Source organism: Ochotona princeps, chromosome 5 (genome assembly GCF_030435755.1).
Source record: "Ochotona princeps isolate mOchPri1 chromosome 5, mOchPri1.hap1, whole genome shotgun sequence".
Lineage (NCBI taxonomy): Eukaryota > Metazoa > Chordata > Mammalia > Lagomorpha > Ochotonidae > Ochotona > Ochotona princeps.
In genome coordinates, this window is record NC_080836.1 from 8,707,317 (window position 1) to 8,732,762 (window position 25,446).

The 25,446-nt window shown below is 52.8% G+C and overlaps 1 protein-coding gene across 2 annotated transcripts; it reads left to right on the forward strand.

Moving 5' to 3' along the window:
• Positions 1–16,566: 16,566 nt before the first annotated feature.
• On the forward strand, positions 16,567–24,887 carry PROC (protein C, inactivator of coagulation factors Va and VIIIa). Of its 2 annotated transcripts, XM_004589373.4 has the most exons (9): positions 16,567–16,612; positions 17,592–17,678; positions 18,226–18,392; positions 19,121–19,145; positions 19,266–19,403; positions 19,508–19,642; positions 21,347–21,498; positions 22,831–22,948; positions 24,054–24,887. In XM_004589373.4, the coding sequence occupies exons 1-9, from the start codon at positions 16,567–16,569 to the stop codon at positions 24,641–24,643; spliced, it is 1,458 nt and encodes a 485-aa protein (XP_004589430.2). In that variant the 3' UTR covers positions 24,644–24,887. The 2 variants fall into 2 exon arrangements, with proteins under 2 accessions (XP_004589430.2, XP_058520333.1); XM_058664350.1 differs by lacking the exon at positions 17,592–17,678.
• The last annotated feature ends 559 nt before the right edge of the window (positions 24,888–25,446 follow it).

The window sequence follows — 25,446 nt, forward strand, 5'->3', positions numbered from 1 at the left end:
ATAGGACTTGAGTCATCCTGCTCTGCCTTCCCAGGCCATAATAGAAAGCTGGCTTGGAAATGGAGCAGCTGGGACACAAACTGGCGCCCCTATGGGATGCTGGCACCAATATGCAGAGGATTAGCCTGCAATGCCATTGTGCTGGTCCAGTGATGCTGCTACCCCTTTCGTTGTTTTAATGCAGAAATATGAAAGGTGTTTTACTTGAAATTGTGTGTTGTGACTATATATATTAAAATAGGAAATATTCAGGTAGGCATTGTGGCACAGGGGACTAAGCTATCACTTGGGACGCCCACACCCCATATCTCAGTAACTGGTTCAAGTCCCAGCTCCACCACCCTACGGACCAACTTCCTGTTAATATGCACCCTGGAAGGCAGTAGATGATGGCCCAAGCTTTTGCATTCTTGCCACCCACATGGGAGACACAGATGGGATTTCTGTCTCAGGAATCATGGCTCCTGTCCTGGTTGTTGCAGGAAACTAGGAAATGAGGCAGGGGAAGAGAAGCCAGGAGCCAGGAACCTCCTCTGGATTCCCATGTGGGTGTAGGATCTCACAGCTTAGGGCTGCCCTTCTTTGCTTTCCTAGGCTGTAAGCAGGGAGTTGGATTGAGAGTAGAGTAGCTGGGACATGAACCAGCACCCTTGTGGGATGTCAGCACCTGTAGGCAGAGGATTAGCCAATTGAACCATCACACCCCCTGCAGGAAAACCTCTTAAGATTCTTTTTTCTTTTTTTCTTAAAGATTTATTTTATTTTTCTTGGAAAGGCACTTAAACACAAAGGACATACAGAGAGGAAGATCTTCTGTCTGCTGTTCACTCCCAAGTATCCTCAACGGCCAGAGCTGAGCTGATCCAAAGCCAGGAGCCAGGAGCCCCTTCCGGGTCTCCCACATGGGCGCAGAGTCCCAAGGCTTTGGGCCATACTCAACTGCTTTCCCAGGCCACAGGCAGGGAGCTGGATGGGAAACGGGGTCATCAGGATTAGAACCAGTTAGGATGCCGGCATGTGCAAGGCGAGGACTTTAGCCATTTGGCTACTGCACTCAGTCCTCTGATTCTTTCTTTAACAGAGTGATCAAACTGAAAACAGTCAAAGGGAAAACTCTCACCTTGCAACTCTGTCCTTCGTAAGCCCACAGGACACGGATGGCTGGCACTTGTCCCCCGTGATGGCCTCTGGTGGATGAACAACAGGAGTTGAGCACTGCGCGCCTAGGATCGGCATTGTTGGCAGTGGCAGAGTTTTAGACTGGCAGGATTCGTTTCCACCTCCCTGGAAATGTTCACCCGCTTTGTACCTGCTAGCTGGTGTCAGCCAACCAGCTGATCACTGCCCTCTCTGTCTAGGAATTCATCGTGTAGAATCTCTGTAAGTGAGATGGCCACCTGTTTAGACATTTCAAAGCACACTGGATGTCACCCTTTACAAAATCTACCACCTTCTTTCGGGGAAAATCGTTCTGATTTTAAAGATTTATTTAAAAAGCAGAACAGAGGACAGAAAAAGACAGAGAAATCTTTTGCTGGTTCACTCCCCAAATGCCTGCAGTGACTGGGTCTGAGCCGTGCTGAAGCCAGAAGCCAGGAGACAGGGACTACCCCAGGATCTCCTCTCTGAGTCCTGGGGCCCAAGTACAGGCAGCCCTCTGCTACCTTCCCACACGTGAACTGGAGGCAGTGCGGCTGGCAACACTTCGATACACGATGCTGGTGTCTCCAGTCATGGCTTAAACATCATAATTCCAGCCTTCAGGAAAAAAAAATTGAAAAGATAATTCAAACTTGTGCAATTGAAGTTAGAAGACCAACATTGTGACATAGTAGGTAAAGTCAAAAACAAGCATTCATATAGGCACAGCTGCTCCACTTTCCATCCAGATCCTGGCTAAGGCACCTAAGAACGCGGCAGAAGATGGCCCAAGTGCTTGGGTCCCTGCACCCACATGGGAGACCTGGAAGAAGTTTCTGGCTTCTGGCTTCAGCCTGGCTTGGCACTGGCCATTGAGGCCATTCGGGCTGTTTTACAGCTAATGGAAAATTTCTCTAGCACTGCCTTTCAAACAAATAAATGTATCTAAAAAGAAAGAAAGAAATCGGTTTACATATGTTACCCTTTTGCTACAGAGGTGGGGAAAGTCATATTTCAATTGGTGGCTCCTTCATAGTAATTTTTTTTTTACTTCCAAAAAAATGAGTTCTTTTTCATTCCATGGGTTCTTGTCTACCTGCACACACCAATAGGACACCTTAGGTACATTCAGTCACCCCTTCCCAGGGTCTGCCTGGACTTCAGCGATCACCAGTTTGGGAGGAATAACTTATGTGTTCCAGGTTCCATAAGTCCTATGTAGTCTGTTTCCTGTTACTGAAACAAACTACTCAAAACCTGGCCATTCTGGGCCCAGCATGGTAGCCTAGTGGCTAAAGTCCTTGTCTTGCATTTGCTGGGATCCCATATGAGCGTTAGTTCGTATCCCAGCTGCTCCATTTCCCATCCAGCTCCCTGTCTGAGGCATGGGAAAGCAGTAGAGGACAGCCCAAAGTCTTAAGACCATGCACCTGTGAGGGAGACCTGAAAGAAAATCCTGGCTCCTGGCTTTGGATCAGCTCAACTCTGGCCATTGTGGCCACATGAGAGTGAATGAGTGAACTAAAAATCTTTCTCTTTGCCTCTTCTTCTCTCTGTAAATCTGACTTTCAAAACAAACAAACAAAAAAACTCTGGCTATTTTAAAGAATAGAGCTGATCTGACTCATGAGGCTGGAGACCAGGAAACCAACAGCATGGCACCAGCGTCCACTCAGCGCTGGAGAGGGCCTCCAGCTGCGTCTTAACATGGCAGAGACATGAAAGGTCCTTGCCCTGCCTTGTTGGGGAGCCCTGAGATTGAGGGACCCTGAGACTGGCTCTCTGTGTTTGCTCACCTTCCCTTCCCCCAGGGCCCGATCCCAGACTCTTGTCTGCAGAGTGTGTTTATGCTGCTTGGCTTCTTTCCTAACTTGACTATGTGTGCCGTTAAAATCACACAGCTGTGTAAGCCTCTAAGTGACTGTGCAGGTTGGGGCGTCCTGGGAGTGATGCACTCTAGAAAACACCAGTGCCCAGGACCTGCGTTGTGGTGTGGAACCACAGCTTGCCATGCCTGCTTCCTGCATCCAAGTACCAACACAAGGCCAATTCAAGTTCTAGTTGCTCTGCTTCCAACTCAGCTTTCTGTGAATGTGCCAGATAATGTATGGGCAGGTGAGGACTTGGGTGCCTGCTACCCATGTGGGAGACCAGGATAGAATTTCTGGTTGCTGGCTTTAGACCGTTCCAGACCTGGCTACTGTATCCATTTGGGAAGTTTCTCTCTCTCTCTCTCTCTCTCTCTCTCTCTCTCTCTCTCTCTCTCTCTCTCTCTCCCTTTCTCTCTCTCTCTCCCTTTCTCTCTCTCTGTCTCTGTAACTCAGCCTTCCAAACTGATAAATCTTTAAAACAAACAAACAAGCAAACATGGCCCCAATATTCATCATGGTAAAATTCAACTAGCACTTTAGGGGCATCCCCATGGCTCAACAGCCTTAAACCCTTCATCTTTCAGCACCGGCAGCCCATTTAGGTGCTAGTTTGTGTCCTAGATGCTCCATGTCCAATACACTACCCTGCTTATAGCCTAGGAAAGCAGTAGAGGATGGTCCTAGTGCTTGGGTCACTGCACACCTGGGGGGAGCTGGAAGAAGCTCCTGGCTCCTGATTTTGGATCGGCCCAGTCCTGGCAGCTGGGGCCCTTACAGGAGTGAACCAGAAGATCTTTCTGTCTCTCTTTCTCTCTGTAAATCTGCCTTCCAATAAAAATAAAATCACTTTAAAAATAAAATAACCAATTTTTTTAAACCAACCAGCACTGTTTCAGTGTGAGGCATAACTGTTAAGCCACAGGTGGAGGGAAGTTCAAGTTCAGGGTTACAATGCATTTACCAGAGTATGCACTGCTGTGAACTGCAAATCACGGTCATTACCGTCGTCACTAAGGAAGGTGCTGTGTTCATTAGACACTGAAACCACTGCTGTTTTCGGCTCCTTCTCTGAGGCTGCCTGCGGGTTTTGTGCCTTTCTCCTACTTTCTGCAGCTGTCACCGAAAACCCAGGCTTTTCTCAAACCGAGAAAGAGTCTAACAGATGTAGCTAAAAGCTAAAACGCTAAAAATGGAAGGACAGACAGTTCAAGACAAAGTGGGATGGTTGATTCCCCTAGCACAATTTTCAAATCAAGAAATGATAAGTTTTGATGTTAGAAGAATCATTGGAGAAAGGCGTTGTGGTGGAGCGGGCTGGGCCTCAGCTTGGGATGCGGATGTCCAATGCTGGAGTGTTGGTTCTCATCCTAGCTCCTCAGCTTCAGATGCGAGTGCCTGCTGATACATCCTGAAGGCAGTGGCTAATGGCTTGGGTGCTTGGGCCTCTGCCACCCATGTGGGAGACCTGAATGGGGTTCCTCACTCCTGACCTCAGCCTCACCCAGCCCTGGCTGTTGCAGGATTTGAAGAGTGAACCAACAAAGAGATCTCTGTCTCTTTCTCTGTTGCTCTGCTTTTCAAATAGATGAAAAGAGCATTTAAAAAGATCAACTGTAGGGGCTGGTGTTGTAGCATAGTAGACTAACCTGCTGTGCTAGTACCTATATGGACACTGGTTTGGGTCCCGGCTGCCCACTTCTGAGCCAGCTCCCTGCTGATGCAGGGCAGGATGACCCAAGACTTGGAGAGCCTGCACCCATGTAGGAGGCCAGGAAGAAGCTCCCGACTTCAAACTGGCCCAGATGTAGCTATTGTAGCCATTTGGGGAGTAACCATCAGATAGAAGATCTCTCTTTTTGGGTCTTTTTGCTTTTCAAATAAAAATAAATCATTTTTTTAAGAAACAAGTATATATATCAGTAATTCAAACCTTTAAAATATTTGTAAAAACACTTTAAAACTAAAAATAAGCAGGGAAACTTTTAACAAAGTATGCCCAAGATCTCTGCACTGAAAATTACCATGCATTGTAAGGAGTAATGGAAAAAGACCTGTGTCAATGGAGAGACACCTGGGAGTGGTCTGACTTTTCTCCCCAGGCTTGACTCAATCCCAACCAGAGTCTGCGCCCCCCCACAAGGCATTTTATTGGAAAGGCATTAAAAGGAGAAAGGGAACCAGAAAAAGATCGACTGGCTCCCTCCCCAAGTGACTGCAATAGCCACAACTGAGCTTACCCTGAGCCAGGAGCCAGGAATTTCTTTTGGGTCTCCCACGTGGGTGCAGGAGCCCAAGGCTTTGTGCCATCCTCCACTGTTTTCTCATGTCACAACAGGGAGCTGCATGGGACTTGGAGTAGCTGGGATCAAACCATGCACATATGGGTGCACGCAAGGCAAGGATTTAGCCATTAGGCTAGTGCACTGAGTCCCCACAGGTTTTTTTTTTTTTTTAAGATTTATATATATATATATTTTGGAAAAGCAGCAGATTTACAGAGAAAAGGAGAGCCAAGGAGAAAAAGATTTTTCGTCTGTTGGTTCACTCCCCAAATGGCCACAATGCCTGGAGCTGAGCTGATCCAAAGCCAAGAGCCAGAAGCTTCTTTCAGGTCTCCCTCGTTGATGCAGAGTCCCAAGGCTTTGGGTCATACTCAGCTGCTTTCCCAGGCCTCAGGCAGGCAGCCAGATGGAAAGCAGAGCAGCCAGGACAAGAATGGAGCCCAGAAGGGAAGCCAGTGTTTGGAGGTGGAGGATTAGCTAGTACAGCCAGCTCACTGGCAGCTCTGACTGGTATTTTTGAGAGAGATGCAACAGGCTGATCTTAAGATGTGCATTGTCGGGCCCAGCGCAGTGGCCTAGTGGCTAAAGTCATCTCCTTGAATGCTCCGGGATCTCTGATGGGCGCTGGTTCTAATCCTGGCAGCCCTGCTTCCCATCCAGCTCCCTGCCTATGGCCTGGGAAAGTAGTTGAGGACGGCCCTGCACCCATGTGGGAGACCTGGAGGAAGTTCCTGACTCCTGGCTTTGGATCGGTGCAGCACCAGCCGTTGCGCTCACTGGGAGAGTGAGTCATCGGACGGAAGATCTTCCTCTCTGTCTCTCCTCCTCTCTGTATATCTGACTTTGCAATAAAAATAAATAAATAATTTTAAAAAAAGATGTACATAGTCATAGAAAGGACCCTGACAAGGACAAGAAGTTATACTGCCCGGTTTCATGTTTTACTTGAGTCGGCTCACAGCAGACAGACAGTGTAGTGACTGTAATGTTGCTGTGAGGGCCCGTGGAGATCACTAGACCAAGGCAGACTACCAGCAGATGCATGCACACATGGGCCACTGGTTTTCCACAAAGCACCAAGGCCAGTCAGGAGTGCAAAGGACAGTGTGTAACCAATGTGATCGAATGGCTCAATTCCTGGGTATAGATGTAGAAAGTCTATGTCTATACCCAGCAATTTTTTATTGGAAAGTCAGATTTACAGAGAGGAGGAGAGATGGAGAGAAAGATCTTCCATCCGCTGGTTCACTACCCAAGTAGTTGTAGCAGCCAGAGTTGAGCCAGTCCAAAGCCAGGATCCAGGAGCTTCTTCCAGTTCTCCCATGCAGGTACAGGGTCCCAAGGCTTGGAGCCATCCTTGACTGCTTTCTCAGGCCACAAGCAGGGAGCTAGATGGGAAGTGGAGCAGCTAGGACAGGAACCTGCGCCCATATGGAATCCTGGCACATGTAAGGTGAGGACTTTAGCCAGTCGGCTACCATGGCAGGCCCAGATGTAGATATGTTTAAAGATTTACTTATTTGCAAGACAAAGTTACAGAGAGAAGGAAAGACAGAGAGAGGAGCCCTGAGCCAATTGGCCTGCCAGGTGCTCAGAGTTGGAGGGGGTTGGCTAGCCCCAGCTCTGAGCTCCCAGGCAGCAGGGCTTGGGCTGGGTGGCCCGAGAGCTTTATCCAGTGGCATTGATGCCCTGATCACCTGGTGATTGGAACTTGAGGGGGAAACACAAAGACTTTTAAGGTTCAGACTGGGGCCCAGCAGCGTGGCCTAGTGGCTAAAGTCCTCGCCTTGAACGCCTTGAGATTCCATATGGGTGCTGGTTCTAATCCCGGCAGCTCCACTTCCGATCCTGCTCCCTGCTTGTGGCCTGGGAAAGCATCGAGGACAGCCCAAAGCCTTGGGATCCCGCACCCATGTGGGAGACCCAGAAGAGCTCCTGGCTCCTGGCTTCAGATCAGCGCAGCACTGGTTGTTGCGGTCACTTGGGGAGTGAATCATCGGACAGCAGATCCTCCTTTCTGTCTCTCCTCCTCTCTGTGTATCTGACTTTGTAATAAAATAAATAAATCTTAAAAAAAAAAAAAAAAGGTTCAGACTGAGCACCAGTCCTTGTGGGATAGCAAAGGTGGGGTAGTTAGTATTGACCAATACTGCATACCATTCACTGGTGCACACTAAAGCTAGGGCTGGGGCCTACCTGGCAGGACTAGATCACAGTACATCAAGAGTTGAAACAGGAGATGAGTAATGTTAGGCTGGGTCATGACACTAACCAGCACGCAAGAGAACTGGGTCTGGGGGCAGATTCTGTGGAGGTAAGTGGGCCCACCCCTGTGATTTGCAATTTCAGCTAGTTTGCTTGGAGCTGGGGTAGTGACAGGCTGAGCTAAGCATGACCGTGGAACCCTCCAACTCTCATGGGTATTGGGGTTGGGTATAAGCTAAGCTGTTCCAGGCTGCAGCACCTGCAGACACACCCAAGAATATGATGTGGGGCAGGCTGGAACAACATCCATGGCTCATACAGATGCAGGATGGAGTGGGTAGCCTATGACTGGTAAGAGCCTAACACTCACTGGCATGAGTGAGATGAGGGTTTGGGAGTGGGTCTGGTGTGGAAACTGAGGAAACTTCCCTGATGGGCCGTTGCTCCCACCAGTGAGCATGTGATTCATGTCTAGGTGTTAGTGAGACCAAATGGGGTAGATCCACCTGTCTGCAAGTGTGTGCAGTGGTTTTGGGAGGCTGGGGCCAGGCTAACCTTAGCTCACCGGCAAGTGCAGGAGCCAGGTAGGAATACAGGGCATTCCGGGCTAGGCTACCACACCTGCTGGTTTGCATGAGTCAGGGATGCAAGTGGACTGGACAGAACCAGGCTGTAGCACTTGCCAGCAAGAGTTGGGACTGAGGACGGGCTGGGTCAGGCCAGGCTGCAGCAACCGATGGCAAAGATCAAGACAGCAGATAGGCTATGCAGAGCTGGGTCACAGCATCCACTGGCATGCACAAGATCTGGGGCTAGGTAAAAGCCTGGTTGGGGAGCTTGAGGGGATTCTGCGGCTAGGTTGTGCTTCCCACTGGTAAATGCAAGATCCAGAATGGAGGTGGTGATCTGGACATGGCTGCAGTCTCCCTCAGCATGGGTGTGGACAAGGTCTGGGGTGCACTAGAGTAACCTAGACTCCAGCATCCACTGGTGTTCATGAGAGCCAGAGTGGGTGTAGGACACAGGTTGGGCTAGGTTTCCACTCCCACTGTGCCATGTGAGAGTTGCATCAGGTTGTGGACCAGGACTTGCTGGGCTGTAACACACAACAGGAAGAACCAGGTTGGGTATGGACCAGTTGGGCAAGGCTACTGTTCCTGCCAGGACAGGAGGTGGACTAAGTCAGCCCAGGCCAAAGACCCACCAGTAGGTGTGAGATCTGCCGCTGAGAGGAGACCCAATAGAGGAGCTTAGGGAACTCCTTTGTCAAGGTGCAGTCTCTGCAGGTGAGCGCGAAAACCAAAGCAAGGAGCAGCCCAGAGCAGACCAGGTTACAGTACCTGCCAGCATACGTGTGGCTCAAGTCTAGGGCCGGGCCAGGCTGAAACACTTCATAACACCCACTAGTAGATCTGAAAACCAGGATGGGGTGTAGGACAGGCTGGGTCTGGCCACATTACCAGCCAATTCACATTAGGGCCAGGACTGGGGGCTGACTGCACCAGGTTGGGCAGTAGCTCCAGCCAGCATGAGCTGGAATAGAGACAGACTGGGATGGGTCAAGCCGCAGCACCTGCCAGCAAATGTCGAGGTGAGCTGGGCCATACTAAACTGGACCGCTGCACCCACCAGCACAGGCAAGACCAGGGTGGGGAGTGGGGTGTGCTTGGTAGGGGAGTAGTGGACATTCCACTGCTAGGCCATTGCTCATGCAGACGAGTGTGAGAGCTGGGGCTGGAGGCAGACCATGCTGGGCAGGGCTACAATACCTATTGGCCTACATGCAAACTAGGTTAAGGAGAGAGCCAACTGGGATATCTGATTGTATCCACTGGTACAGGCATGAGCCAGAATAAGGGCAGGATGCTTGGGCTTTGCCACACCACCTGAAGAGTGCAAGATCTGGGGCAAGGAGTGTATACATGGGGAGGTTGTGGGCTCCTCTCTGATGGTCTGCAACTCCCACTGGTGAGCATGAGAACCAGGATTGGAGGTGAGCCTGGCTGGACAGGAGGTAGCACCTTCTGGCAGGAGTGTGGGCTGGAAGGTGGAGGCAGTTGAACTGAATTAGGCTTCAATACCCAGTGTTATACATGAGATGTCAATGGGATGTGGGGCAGACTGGACCAGTCCACTGTTCATGCTGGCAGACACAGGAACCAGTCCAGTGGGGGTTATTGAGGGTCATTCTGACTGGGCTGCAGTTTCCATTGTGGTACATGGGGCCTGAACGTGTGTTGGACAGGGCTGGGCTGGGTTGCAACACCCATTGGATTGCTGAGGATGGAGGGTAGACCAAACTGATCAACTCCCCCAGTGAAGCTTGACAATAAATATCTGTGCTAATAAAGACTCAGAGGTGAACTATGACAACCAACCGACCTTGGAAAGATTTCTTGATTCGTGGAGTGGTGATATCAGCAGCACCTCTGAACTATCAAAACCACATGAGCAGAACCCTCAGAAAACGCTCCACAATGGGATGACATTAGGTGACAGTTCCCCACCTCCCGGGGAATGTGGTGGTTGGAAATTGGGCATGGTTTCTCTTCTTGTATCCCCCTATCCTCCAAATACAGGAAGAAGAAAAATAAAATATGTGAGCAATGATCTCACTTACTATTCCCTGATCCCCAACCTTTCCCATCCTGATCAACTATGTAAACATCATCAAAAATAAATTTTTAAAAATTAAAAATTTAAATAAATAAGAGAGAGAGATCTTTCATTTGCTGGTTTACTTCCCAAATGATTGCAATGGCCTGGGCTGAGCCACACTACCATCAGGAGCTTCTTTTGGGCTTCCCACATGGGTGCAGGGACCCAAGGACTTGGATTATCCTCCACTGTATTACCTAGTGCATTAGCAGGGAGCTGGATTGGAAGTAGAGCGGCTAGTATTGGAATCGGCACTCATATGGGATGCTGATGCTACAAGTGAAGGTTTAAGCTCCTATGCCACAGAGCCAACCCACGCCTGCATATGTTTCTTAAATGAACCTTTGACTCCTACCTCACACCATATACAAAGTTAACCCATTTAAAATGAGTCAAAGGGAAGCTGGCATTGAGGAACCGCCACTAAAGCTGCCACCTGTGACACCAGCCTCCCTTATGAGCAGGTTCTCGTACCAGCTGCTCTGACCCAAAGGATGGTCTGTGCTTGGGTCCCTGCCACCCCCGCCAGGGACCCAGATGAACTCCTGGCTCCTGGCCCTGGCCTGGCACTGCAGCCAACTGGTACATGGAAAATCTCACAGTAGCTCTGCCTTTCAAAATAAATCAATAAATCTTTAAAAAAATAAAACAAATAAAATGAGTCAGAGATCCCAATTTAGAAGCTGAAACCACTTAAGAAAATACAAGAAAAAAACCCTGTGAACTTGGACCAGGCAAAGACTCAACAGGCCCCAGAAACATGAACCGTAAAAGGAAACACTGGTAAGTGGGCTTCATTAAAGTGTAAAGTGTTTGCTCATCAAAAGATATTGTTAAACTGTGGTCTAGAAGACAAACTCTGCAAAACATGTACCTGACACAGAATCTGTAACCAGTAAATACACACAAGGCCTCGAGATTCAATAATAATAAATGTTTTAAAGATTCATTTTTATTTGAAAAACAGATTTTACAGAGGGAGAGAGATAGATATCTTCCATCCACTGGTTCACTCCCCAAATGGCTGCAGTTGCTGGATCTGGGATGGTGTGGAACCAGGAGCCAGGAGCCTCTTCTGGGTCTCTCATGTGGGTGCAGGGGCCCAAGGTCTTGGGTCATCCTCTGCTGCCTTCCCAGGCCATAAGTAGGGAGTTGAATTGGAAGTGGTGCAGCTGAGACTTGAATCAATGCCCATTGGAATCCCGGAGCATGCAGGCAACACCACAGTACCAGCTCCAATGATAATACATCTCACCAAAACTCAAACAGATACTCCATCAGAGAAGATACATGAATGGAAAATTAGCACATGTGAAGATGGTTGGCATCATTAGTGACAAGGGAAATGAAACTTAAGGCTGCCGGGAGATCCTATAGAGACCTAGTACAATGGCTAAAAATAAAGATAAATGGCAGTACCAAAAATTGATGCTGATGGAAAGTAGCATGGACACTCATACAAGGGCTGGGGTTATAACACAGTGGGTTAAGCTTCTGCTTGTAACTCCAGCATCCCCTGTTGGAATCCTGGCTGCCCTGCTAAAGTGCCTGGGAAGGTAGTGGAGGATGGCGCAATACCTGGGTTCCTGCCACCTTTGCTGATGCTGGTGCTAGGGGAGTTCAGCATGGACTTCCTGGCTCCTGGCTTCAGGCCTGGCCTTGCCAAGGCCATTGCAGCATTTTGGGGAGTGAACCAGCAGATGGAAGATTCTCTCTCTCTCTTTCTCCCCCCTCACTGATGCTCCTCTCTCTGTTACTCTGCCTTTCAAATAAATGAATACATCTTAAAAGAAAACAAAAACTTGTGCATTGCTGGGGAAATGCACAGTGTTATATCCACTCCTTGAAATAGTTTGACCTCTTGCTTTCATTTTGTGAAAGTAAACCACCACATGACTCAGCAGTGCCATTTTTAGATCTCTACCCAAGAGAAATGAAAGCATGTGCCCATGCAGAGACCAGCCCAGAAATGCACATGGTGCTTTACTTAGCAATATCCAAGAGTGGCAAGTGGGTAACAAGTGAGTGGCACATCTACACAACCATACCTGCACAGCCATAACATAAACTGCTCACACGTACATAGCAACAAGGCTGAATCTCCAACACCTTACACTGAGCCCAAAGAAACTCATCTTTTATTATTAGTGGTAGTATTTGAAAGGCAGAGAGAGAGAGAGAGAGAGAGAGAGAGAGAGAGAGAGAAATCTCCAATCTGCTGGTTCACTCCCCAGCTGACCACAGTGGCTGGGAAAAGGCCAAGCCAAAGCCTGGCACTCCATCCAGGTCTCCCACTTGGGTAGTAGGGGCCCAGTCACTCCATCATCTTCTGCTGTCTTCCCAGGTGCGTTAGCAGAGAGCTAGATGAGAAGTGGAGCAGTCGGGACTAGCACCAGCAGCTTCATATGCCACTACCACAGTGCTGGCCCCAGAAAACAGTCTTAAAATGTAATCTATTGTAGGAGTCCGTTTCTCTGCCATCCTAGGAAGGCAGATCTGTGCTTTGCCAGAGGCTGAGGCAGAACACAGGGGACCTTTGGAGGCTGACAAAAGCATTTTGCATCAGGCCATGCTGCCACGCACACTTTCCCATACCTTTTGCCTGTACCTTTAAGAGGATGAATAATGCATGGAAATGATATGCCCATAAATGTGAATTATCGTTGCATCACAGGATGTAGCTGACTTTAGACTGAATCCATCCATCTCCACTTCTATTTCTACTTTTTAAGAGAGTTAGTTGCTTGTTTGGAAGGCAGAGTTAGAGAGGGATAGAAAGATCTTCCATTCGCGGATTCACTCCTGAGATGGCCACAATGGCCAACACAGGGCAGTTGCCGGCTACTGCTTCCCGGCCAGGCCTCCCTCTCCCTGGCCTCCACAGGCGCTTAGGAAAGGAAACACACCTTGCTCACAGCTTCCTGGGATACCAAACTTTCTCCCTCAGATGACTGGGGAGCCGAGAGGAAACACTGCTGTTGCCTGACCATCTGTTTACGATTAGTTTTTGTTCATAAAATATATATGTGTGTGTGTGTGTATTTTATATATATATGTTATATATATATATATTTACATATTTCTTGGGCCCAGTGCAGTGGCCTAGCGGCTAAAGTACTCGCCTAGAACGCACCAGGATCCCATATGGACGCTGGTTCTAATCCTGGCTGCTCCATGTCCCATCCAGCTCCCTGCTTGTGGCCTGGGAAAGCAGTCGAGGACGGCCCAGAGCCTTGGGACCCTGCACCCATGTGGGAGACCTGGAGGAAGTTCCTGGCTCCTGGCTTTGGATCAGTGCAGCAGCGGCTGTTGCGCTCACTTGGGAGATTGAATCATCGGACGGAAGATCTTCCTCTCTGTCTCTTCTCCTCTGTGCATATCTGACTTTCCAATAAAAATAAATAAATATTGCTAAAAATTTATTTTTGTGTATTTGAAAGGCAGAATTACAGAGAGATTTTCCATCAGCTGGCTCACTCCTCCAATGGCTATAATGGCCAGGATTGGGGCACACAGAAGCCAGGAACAAGGAGCTTCCTCCAGGTTTCCCCACATGTGTGAAGGGGCCCAAGGACTTGGACCATCTTCCTCTGCTTTCCCAGGTACATTAGCAAGGAGTTGGGCTTGAAGTGAAGCAGTCAGGACTCGAACTAGTCCGCATGGGGATGCAGTAGGCAGAGGCTTAGTCTGATACACCACAACGCCATATCCATCAAAATCCATTTTAATTAATTAATTGGAGAGAGAGGCGCTCTTATTTGCTGGCTCACTCAAAGGCCTGCCATGAAAGGGGCCAGGCTGGGCTGCAGGCCAGGAGTTTGGAAACTCCAGCCAGGTCTCGCACGTGAGTGAGAGTCCATCATCGCTGCCTCCCAGGGTCAGCACTGATGGGAAGAAGCCGGAGTTGGGAATGAAACTCGTAGGATATGAACGTCTGCTGTTAGGAGCCACAGACTTATGGGCCTTAGACTTGGCCTACCTGACAGCCTGTTGCATTGCAAAAGCCTGCAAGCAGGGGAAGCAGGATATTAGGCCAAAACATCCTCTGTAGAGCAAGCAGAATAGAACCTCCACCCTTGTTCCTGTTCAAATAATTAGTTCCTCCCGTTTCAATATAGCTGATTAGTTCCTTCCCTGCTTCAGTGAAGATAATTACTCCCAGGAAACCCCTCCCTTTTTCCCCCTCCCCTAGAGAAGAAGGTATATATATGAGGAGTAAAAATAAAGAGAGAGGCACTCTTTTCCACCAAGTACGAGTGTCCGTGTGTTTCTTGGGCCAGCAGCCCGGGGCTACCATCCCGGCATTCCCAGTCCACCCTCAGGGTTTGAGCGTCGTGTCCTGCAGGTCGGGACAGTCTGCATTACTATTCTAAACAAACTCTGCAAAGGGGTAAAATAATCCCAGTCACCACGGAGAGGCATGCTACAAAGGACCCCAGGTGGGCCGTAAATAGCCCAGTCAGGAGGGAACCGCGTGCAACTCCACATCCTGGGCGCCCAGCCCCAGAGATGAGTTTCCTGAACCGCCCAAGCGCCTGCGGCTGCGACTCCTCACTGCGGGAGCGGCGCGCCTCCACCTGCTGGAAGCCTGGAACCAGCGCCGTATGCCGCTGACTTCACCCTCGTCACCACTGCCTGCAGAGCGCCCAGAACTCGGGAATTGCTGCTTCGTGGACGCTTTCGTGGCCTCCGGGAGGCGACTGCAGAGACGTCCCCCTCGCCAGCTGCCTCGGCGGCCAGCAAGCGGCCTCCAGCGCTGATCCCCCACTGCACCGGCCAACCTGCTGGGAGCCTGTACTCAACTATACCTTGCTGGGAACCAGGGCAGAGTCCACGGTGCGGGTGCAGGGTCCTGTGGACTCTGTGACCCTGCCCGGAAGTGACTGCATGTACTCTGCTGGGAGGCAGCGGGTGCAGAGGGTGTGGAAGTAGACAGCGGGTCTCCCCATTTCCAGCGGCTCGATTTCCAAACCTTCCCTGGCTCCTCTGTCCCTCCCCATCTGGGACGCACTTCCTGCATTGCGTCCTGCCCTTTTCCACCTCCTCCAGGCAGCTTTCCCTGATTACCCATGTTCCTCTACCAGGGTCTTGCATCCCCACATTCCAAAGGGGGCTGTGCCTTGGGAGGAGGCAACAGATTGCAGGGAGACTGCATCTCTGGTACAGCCAAGGTCCCTGTAAACTGACACTGGGACACGGGCGGGAGGTTCTGAGCCATGAACCAGGTCCACTGCCTGCCAGCCCAGTGAACTGGTAAGTCACACCAGGTGGCCGCATCATCTTCCGGAAAGTTCCACTGTCATTGCAAAGTTGTCAATGCCTGGTTTTTCTTTTTTAAAAAAAATGGTTTATTTTTATTTGAAAAGCAGGTTTTACATAGAGAGGAGAAAAAGCAAGAGCTCTTCCATCCACTGGGTCACTCGCCAAATGGCTGCAGTGGTCAAAGCTGAGCTTGTCTGAAGCCAGAAGCCAGGAGCTTCGTCCTGGTCTCCCACATGGGTACAGGAGCCCAAGCACTCAGGTCATCCTTCACTGCTTTCCCAGGCCATAAGCAGGGAACTGGATGGGAAGTGCCACGGCTGGGGCACAAACTGGTGCCCGTATGGGATGCTGGCACTGCAGGTGTAGGATTAGGTTGCTGTGCCACCATGCTAGGCTCATGGTTTTCCTTTCAGCGGCACATCAAATAGATGCAAGCTAAGCTTGGTATCCTCCTGACTTTGGTGAACCCTGCCATGGTCACCTGTAGCACTAATGATGGACCACCTACAATGTGGCTGCAAAGAGCATTCCCCTCTGGGGTCGGTGCTGTGGCACAGCGCATGAAGTCACCAGCAGCACTGGCATCCCATATGTGGGTTGTCTGAAACCCTAGCTGCTCTGCTCCTGATCCAGCCCCCTGCTAACACGCTTGGGAAGGCAGTGGAAATGGCCCAAGTGCTCGGACTCCTACCATCCATGTGGAAGACCTGAAAGAAGCTATGGGCTCCTGGCTTCAGACTGGCCTATCTCCTGGTCATTATGGCCATTTGGGGGAGTGAACCAGCAGTTGGAGTATCTCTCTCTTTCTCATTATATAATGTAAATCATATGTAAATCACATGCAAATGTTTTGCATATGTAAACCACATATATAAATAAATCATGCACACACCAGTTGCCCCCACCCCCCCTGCAGAACCAGGACAACGCTCCCAACCTGAGCCAGTCACTCCCAGGCTACATGAGGCCATTTCTATGCACTAAAGATGCTTTCCAGTGGGAAGGGGCTCTCTGGGGCAGCCCAGCTCTCTGGAGCCAGAATCCTGGAGGATTCACACCACTTGTTTGTTCATCTGTGCAGAGCGAGGCCTCAGCCCAGGGGCCAAGCAAACATCCAGAGTTATGGATTAACCAGGCCTCAGACTGTCATGGCGGCAGGAAGGCGAAGCTGCCGTGGCTCCCGGATGCGCCCCTGTAAGTCCCACTCCAGGCAGGTCTGGGAGGGCAGGTGTAAGGAGGGGTGCGGAACAGCAAGGGGAGCTGAGCCGTGAGGAGGGTGAGACTCTGCAGCCTGGGTGCTTGGAGGTATCTGTAGTCAAGGAGCATGCGGGCCCTGCTGCCAGCCAGGCCGAGGCACAAGCTGGCGATCCCCGGCCCAGCTGCCAACCTCCCGAGGGGCCCTTTGCCATGCCAGACTTCAGGACTGGTGAAAGTTGGCTGAGGGTCTCCAGGGTCATCCCAGAACCCTCCATTCTCCGCATCCCACCTGTACCTTTATATCTGAGATGTCTGGTTTAAACAAATGTCACAGCACCCCGGTGGAGGGCTGGGGGTGTCCAGGCTGCAAGGCTGCATCTGTGGCCTTTTGGGGACCCTCCAGAAGCGAAGGTCCCAGCCTGCAGCCATGCAGACCTGGACTGGAGTCCCAGGTCTTGTCACCTCCTGCCTGTGGATTTTTAATAAGTAACTTACTTCCACCCATGCTCATTTCCTTCTGTGAATTACAGATGACCATCTTTTTAAAAAAAAAATTGGGATGATTGGGGGGGGAGGAGGGGAGGGAGGGAGGGAGGGAAATCTTGCACTCATTGTTTCACTCCCCAAATGGCTGCAATGGCTAGAGCTGAGCTGATCCAAAGCCAGGAGCTTCTTCCAGGTCTCCCACGTGGGTGCAGGGTCCCAAGGCTTTGGGCCATCCTCTACTGCTTTTCCAGGCCATAAGCAGAAATCTGGATGGGAAGTGGAGCAGCCAGAAAACGAACGGGTGCCCATATCGGCTGCTACTCCCTCTGCCCTTCCTGCTGGCTCAGGCTGTGGCTGGCTTTCAGTGAGCCAGCAGCCACGGCTCCAGCTTCTGCCAGCCCTGACTGCCAGTGCCCCAGGAAGGAGAGCAGTGGAGGTGGGATGGGGTGAAGCAGGCACTGCCAGGAGCTCAGGTGTCCTCCTCAGACAGGTGCCAGCAACTCCAGAATGTGGCAGCTTGCAGGCCTCCTACTGCTCATGGCCATCTGGGGCACTTCTGGCATACCAGCTCCTCCGGGTAAGACAAACCCCACTCCCACCACCTAAGCTCCAATGCCCTCCCCCAGGCCCTCACTGGCACTTGCCCTGCTCCTTGGGCCAGTTGGTGCTGCACCGATCCGAAGCCAGGAACCAGGAACCTCTTCCAGGTCTCCCACGCGGATGCAGGGTCCCAAAGCCTTGGGCCGTCCTCGACTGCCTTCCCAGGCCACAAGCAGGGAGCTGGATAGGAAGTGGAGCTGCCGGAATTAGAACCGGCGCCCATTTGGGATTTCTGGTGCGTTCAAGGCAAGGACTTTAGCCGCTAGGCCACACGACCAGGCCCCAAGTTGGGGTTCAAAGGGAGCTCTTGTCCTGGAACAGCCAAGGCTCCTGCCCTCGTGTGGTCACCATCTTCTTGGGCAGGAGCAGAGCAGAGGTTCTCTCTATTTGGGGGAACCTGTCAAGGCCTCCACTCCTCCCTCCGCTCTCACCTCCCATCCTCACCTCCACTCACTGCCTAGACACCCACACAGCCCCCTCCAGCACAGTGAACCCCCACATCCCCGCTGTCTCTCCCAAACCAGGCATGGTGTTCTCAAGCAGCGAGCGCGCCCACCAGGTGCTGCGGCTGCGCAAACGCGCCAACACCTTCCTGGAAGAGCTGCGGCCCAGCAACCTGGAGCGGGAGTGCAGGGAGGAGATGTGCGATTTCGAGGAGGCCAAGGAGATCTTCGGGAATGTGGATGACACGGTAAGCCGTGCCCCCAGTGAACACCAGGGAAAGAGCCTTAGCGGGCCGGGTGGCTGACCACCCACCTGCGCCTGCTCCTGACTGAGGGTACCGGACTGACACTGGTCCTGGGGTCCCTACTGGGACCCGCATGATGCTCAGAGGCAGAATTCTGCAGTGAGCTTCAGGCACAAGGGAGCAGGCTGGGATTCCCACGAGGCCCCGCTGCAGGCAGCTCAGCTCCGTGCACCTGCAGGTGCCACTGCTTTCTCTCTCGCTCCCCCTCTCCATATGGCCAAAAGCCCCCATCTCCGCTCTCACCCTGCACCTGCAGGCCAGAGTGTGTGTGACTGGGACACACACCACCCCCCAACACCGTCACTCTGTACCTCCTCAGATCAAGCCCTTAGGGAGAAAAATCTGAGCTTAGAGCCTGCAGCAGGTGCAGCAGCCGAGACTTGGCTGGAAACATAAACTCGCCTTGAGCTTTCTGAACCTGCGAGAGGCAGGTTGCTGGAGACGGCCCCCCGCCCCCGAAAGCCAGTACAGAAGGCATGGGGAGGATTTGAAACTGTTAGGGTGCAGAGAGCAATGGACCCCCTCATTGCAAGGGGAGGGGTTGAGGTTAGGCGCAGGAGGAACACCAGCTCCTAGAGGCCGGATGCCCTGTTTGTCTGAAGCCCCTTGCCCTCCCCTCTCGCACCTGGGCCGCACACAGACGGCCACTGACGGCGCCCCTCTCTCCACAGCTGATCTTCTGGTCCACGTACTTCGGTGAGTGTTCTCTCCTTTACCGCAACCCTCCTGAGGCCCCGGGCTGGGAGCTTCCCGCGAGGTCTCTAGGCTATTGTCGGGAGAGGAGAGTACTGAAAGCACCGCCGCACTGTCTGGCAGATGGCGACCAGTGCGAGGCCCTGCCCCCGGAGCACTTGTGCGACAGCCTGTGCTGCGGGCACGGCAACTGCACCGACAGCATCGGCGGCTTCAGCTGCCACTGCATCGGCGGCTGGGAGGGCCGCTTCTGCCAGCAGGGTAGGCTGGGCGCGGGGTGGGCTGTGAGGGGTCGGGCGGATGGTGGGACCAGGACGCCGCGCCACCGCTGGTTCTGGCCGCGGTCTCCCCGCTGTCTGGCACAGAGGCGAGCCACTCCAACTGCTCTGTGGACAACGGCGGCTGTGCGCACTACTGCCAGGAGGAGGCGGCCGGACGCCGCTGCACCTGCGCGCCGGGCTATGAGTTGGCAGAGGACCACCTGGAGTGTGAGCCGACTGGTGAGCGTCCGCGGGAAATACGAGCCTCAAAAAGAGAGGCCTCTTACACCCACTGGTTCTGTCCTGGAAGAGCAACAGCATCCAGGAGCCAGGGGCTCCATCCAGGTCTCCCACAGAGGGGCAAGGGCCGGAGGGCTCGGGCTACCTTCTGCTGCTTCCCAGACGCGTGAGCAGGGGACTGCTGGCAAGTAGCTATTTAACCTACTGTGCTCCAAGGCTATTTCCCATCCTGTGGTCTTCATGTTCTCTTTTTCAGGGGCAATCCCCAAAGTTTCATTTCATTTCTTCTACTAAGGTGGGAGGAGGAGTATCCTTTTGTCTCACAATAGCAGGCAGTTGCAACCGAGACCCGAGACCCGAGACCCGAGACCCGAAGGAGAGAAGCCTGCTGCTGGGATCCTTGGGTGTGGCCCCTCTGGGTGGAGCGGAGGGGTAGTCAGTATGTAGCACTCTGCCAGACAAGGTTCACCTTGTGTTGGGGAGGCTGTTTGGCATGGGTGGGAGAAGGGTGAGTGTGATGGGGCTCTTCTCACCAACCCCACTGGACACCTCCCCCTGCAACTGTGCCTTCACTGCCACCACTGGTGGCTCCCGTGGGCATCGCTCCCCACCGACCCTGCTACTGGCTGAAGTTAGGGTCTGTCAGCCAACCAAGTCAGTCACCACCGTCCAGCACTGACCTAAAGGTCAACTGCTGGCCATTCTGCAGGCTCAGCACCCCCACACCTTGCATTCCTGTGGCTCCACCAGTCTATTTCCTTCAGGCTGATGTTAAGCAAAGCAGGATACTGACTTGGCCAACCTCTGGTTATGCAGTTCTTCAGGGGGTGCTCTGTCCTCTCCACAGAGACCGCCGGGCATACTCAGGCTACCCTGGGTTCCCAAGGAGCCCAGCTCCTAACACAAACACTGACTCTAACCCTAACCCAAACCCTGGTGTGCTCAAGCTTCCCTGGTGCTCCCAAGGAGCCTAGGCCCTAATGCTAAACCTGACCGTAACCCTAATCCTAACCCTAGCATACTAAGGCTACCCTGGTGCTCCCAAAGAGCCCAGCTCTAATGCTAAACATGACCCTAACCCTAACCCTAATCCTAACCCTAACCCTGGCATGCTAAGGCTACCCTGGGGCTCCCAAGGAGCCCAGGCCCTAACGCTAACCCTGACCGTAACCCTACCCTAGGGCTCCCAAGGAGACAAGGCCCCAATGCTAATCCTGATCCTAACCCTAAGCCTAACATCTAGCCCCTACTCTAACCATAACCCTGACCCTAATCTCTAACCCTAGCACTAAATCTAATGCTAACACTAATCCTTAACCCTTAACCCCAACCCCTTCCTTAGCCCTACACCCTTACCCTTATCCTTGCCCTAACCTCTACTCTAACCTCTACCCTTACCCTAACACTAACCCACAGGGCAGCATCTGTTCCCGACACATGCCTAAAAAGGGATTACCCTCAGCAGCCCTGGGCATGAAGGACAATCTGTGTATTGGAATGATGCTTCTGAATTTGCCTCCCACCGTTAGGGGACAATGTTTGGATCTTTGTTGGCTGATGTACCATCCACAGGGGCTGTGTCACTGGAGTATCCTTAGTACCTGTGCCCCAGGAGTCCTACAATGGGGCAAGGCAGCCTGCAGCAGGAGGAGAGTGGTGAGGGCAGTGCCGGGCTGGCCCCTCACCGCCTCCGTCTGTCTCCAGTGAGGTTCCCTTGTGGGAGGCTAGCCCGGAAGAAAATGGAGAAGAAGCACAGTAACTTCAAGCGTGACACAGACCAAGTGAACGAGATGGAGGATATGGACCCGCGGCTCGTGGACGGGAAGCAGACCAGGCGGGGTGACAGCCCCTGGCAGGCAAGCGGGGCAGCCTCTGTCCTCTGCTAGGTCGGGATCCCTGTGCCCTGCTCGGGCTGCAGGGACGGGGACAGCCTGTCCCTAACAGCTGTCACCTGTCAGGACAGCCTGGGAGTGGGGAGTGGTGGATGGGAGTAGTTTCCAGGAAGAGAAGAGTGGGCTGGACATGAGCAGACATGCAGGAAGAGGCAAGGAGGATGGTGTCTGCTGGGGTTAAGAGGCCAGCACCGTGGAACATCAGGTAAAGCTGCTGCCTATGGTACTAGCATCCCATATGGGCACAGGTTCAAGTCCTGGTGGCTTCACTTTTGATCCAGTTTCCTGGGAAAGCAGAAGATGGCCCACGTGCTTGGGCTCCTGCACCCATGTGGGTGACGTGGAAGAAGCTCCTGGCTCTGGCTACGCCCAACCCCAGGCACTGCCGCGCACCAGGGAGGGAATCAGTGGATGGAAGACCTCTCTTTGTGTTTCTCCAACTCTCTCTGAAACTCTGCCTTTCAGAAAAACAGATTTACTTTTTTTTATTGGAAAGGCAGACTTACACAGGAAAGAGAGAGAGGAGGAGAGGGAGAGGGACGGGGGAAGAGAGAGAGAGAGAGAGAGAGAGAGGGAGAGAGAGAGAGAGAGAGATCTTCTACCCACTGGTTCATTGCCTAAATGGTCCAGGAGTTAGGAGCCTGAAACTCCATTCTCATCTCCAACAATGGCGCAGGGGCCCAAGCACTCGGGCCGTCTTCCGCTGCTTTGCCAGGGTTATTAGCAGGAAGGGATCAGAAGTGCAGCCGCCAGGACTCAAACTGGGCTCAGACACATCAGATGCTGGTGTCACAAGTGGCAATTTGACCTGCTACACCATAATGCCAGCCCCATGCTTGCCAAGGTTTTTAGGTAGAGACCCTGCTGATGGGACAGAGCTAGGAGCGAGGGCTGACCCCTGAATATGTCTGTAGTCTCAGCACAGGGCCTTAACTGTTCCCCTCCCTGCCAGCACTGGGGATGAGGTGGAGGGATGCAGAGAGCAGCCAGTCTTGGGAAGCTCGCAGACCCTGGGAGGGTGAGGATCCCACGCACAGGGCAACCCAGAGGGATCAGTCAGGGTGGCTGATAGGACAGTGGCTGAAGGAAGCCCAAGGGAGATCCCCAAGGCAGCCTCAGCCGGAAAGCCTTCCCTGAGGGCATAAGACCAGTGCTGTCAAACATGCGGAAGTAAAAAATGCCAGAAAATGCCATCCATCCAAGTATGCCCGGAGACCCAGGAAAGCACTTGACCCTGTATACAAGAGCTGTGCCCTGGGAGCCATGACCGCCTCATCTGCTTCCCCTCTGTTTCAGGTGATCCTGTTGGACTCCAAGAGGAAGCTGGCCTGCGGGGCGGTGCTCATCCACACGTCTTGGGTGCTGACTGCTGCTCATTGCATGGAGGATTCCAGGAAGCTCTTTGTCAGGCTGGGTGCGCACAGGACCCTGTGTGGGGGCTATCCAGGTGTGGGGAACCCTGAGTCCCAGGGTGTGGGGGTTGGGCATTCTGACTTTCCACTGGAAGAGGAGGAGGTGGCCTCAGCATCCTCTCCCTGCTCAGCCTAGAGCTGGGACACCCAGTTTTTTTTGCAGGTGGAGGATCCTCTGGGGTCCCCTCAAGCTGGGCACTCAGGCATGTCAGTGAGGGGCACACACACTCCCTCACCCAGGGCAGGCTGGAGTTAACCCCCGGGGGTGTAGCTATCCATGAGACCTTGACTTCAGGGCCAACCCACAATGGGGTTGGAGCTGGGCAGCAGGTGCATAAGTATCTGCCAAGGCTGCTGGCTGCCTTCCTAGTCTTCTGGGTTCCAGATCCATGGACCTAGTCCCTTACCAGGGGTGGACTGCCTAAGGCCTACAGTATAGCATCTGGGCCTGCCAAGACTCTCAAAGCTCAACCCATCTGTCGAAGTTGATTATTTTGTACGGCTTTCAGATGACATCATAGACACCCAGACAGCTATGAGCAGAAAAAAGCTCCTCACCAATGTTGGTGGGCGGAGCCACGGGGTGTCTCTCACTCAACCCGCCATGCAAACAGGAAGGGCAAAGTGTGCTGACAAAGACCAGGTTCACACTCCTATGACCTTCAGCACAGCCAATGGCCAGCATGCACCGGGGCTAGGACTCTGAGCCCTCCCTGCTGGAGGGCCACGCCCAGCAGGACTGGGCTCCAGATCTGTCTTCCGCAGCAGTGCCTGGGTCCCCTCAGTCCCCCGCTCTAGGGCCAGCAGCCTGAGTGCTTGTCTCTCCTCTGTAATGTGGAAAAGCAGTAGTGGGCCATCCTCTACTGCTTTTCCAGGCCACAAGCAGAGAGCTGGATGGGAAACGGGGCCACTGGGATAGGAACTGGTGCCCATATGAGATCCAGTCACGTGCAAGACAAGGACTTTACTGATTGCTCTTTTTTAAGGCCACTTGGTGTGGCAGAAAAAGTCCCTGTGGTTGGGGATCCAGGACAGGCATGGGGACACATAGCTGGGTGGGTGCGTGGCTGCAGGCTATCCCTGACAGTGTCCTGTGTCGGCCTGCAGGTGAGTATGACCTGCGGTTCAAGGAGCGATGGGAGCTGGATTTGAATATCCAGGAAGTCTTTATCCACCCCAACTACAGCCGGAGCACCACAGACAACGACATTGCGCTGCTGCGCCTGGCTCAGCCTGCCACCCTCTCGCAGAACATCGTGCCCATCTGCCTGCCGGACAGCGGCCTGGCTGAGCGGCAGCTCACACAGCCTGGCCAGGAGACTGTGGTGACAGGCTGGGGCTACCAGAGCAGCCGTGAGAAGGAGGCTAAGAGGAATCGCACCTTCATCCTCAGCTTCATCAACGTCCCAGTGGCCCCGTACAACGCATGCGTGGAGGCCATGAGCAACACTGTCTCCGAGAACATGCTGTGCGCTGGTGTCCTTGGGGACCGGCGCGACGCCTGTGACGGCGACAGCGGTGGGCCCATGGTGGCCTTCTTCCGAGGCACCTGGTTCTTGGTGGGCCTGGTGAGCTGGGGCGAGGGCTGTGGAAACCTCAACAACTACGGCATCTACACCAAGGTCAGCCGCTACCTTGACTGGATCTACAGCCACATCCAAGGAAAGGAGGCGCTGCCTGGGGCCTCCACCCCCTAGTCCCGCTTTGCTGGGTCTCTGGGCCGGTTGTCGGGGAGCAGCCACAGGCCTGTAGGAAAGGGGGTGTGTACCAAACACACCAGTCTGCTGTCCTATCTGCCTTCCCGTCCTTACTCCAGCTAGCCCTGGAGAGTAGCAGCATTTATGGAGCTCTTACTGTATACCACATGCTTCATAAATTCCTGAATCTTAATGAACTCTGTAAACGATTCAGGCTGGGGGAGCAAACCTAAGCTTTGGGAAGCCCTGAAGCTGATACAATGTGTGTGTGTGTGTGTGTGTGTGTGTGTGTGTGTGTGTGTTGGGGAGGGTGGGGAGAGCAGAGCCCTCAATCTCCTGAGAATTAAAGTATATGGCTATGAAACAGCTGCTGGCTTTCTCAGGACCTCAGAAACAGCCTGCATCAGCCAGAGTCACAAATTGAAAGCTGCTAGCTGAGCCAGCTACGCAGGTGGAAGTTCCTGGCTCGGGCCAGAAGGGGCAGGGTGATGCAGCTGAGACCCCACCCACTTGGAGGGCAGCTGGCCTGACATCTGCTGGGTGTATGTGTGCCTCCTGGGTGAGGGGGATGTGGTCAGGGTCCCAGGAGGATCGCTGTCTTCTGTGCAGCCCACAGTGGGTATGCACACTGGCAGCTGGGGCTGCTGCTCCCAGAGCTCCGGGAATTCCACCAAGTCAGTGGCTCCGTGCTGACTGATGGGCAGTGAGGAGTGGGTGAGTAAAATGTCCTGATTTGAAATCCAAGTGGACTGGTTGGGGGAGGAAGCTGAGTGAATCTGTGCTGAGATACCCTCGCTAGCCAT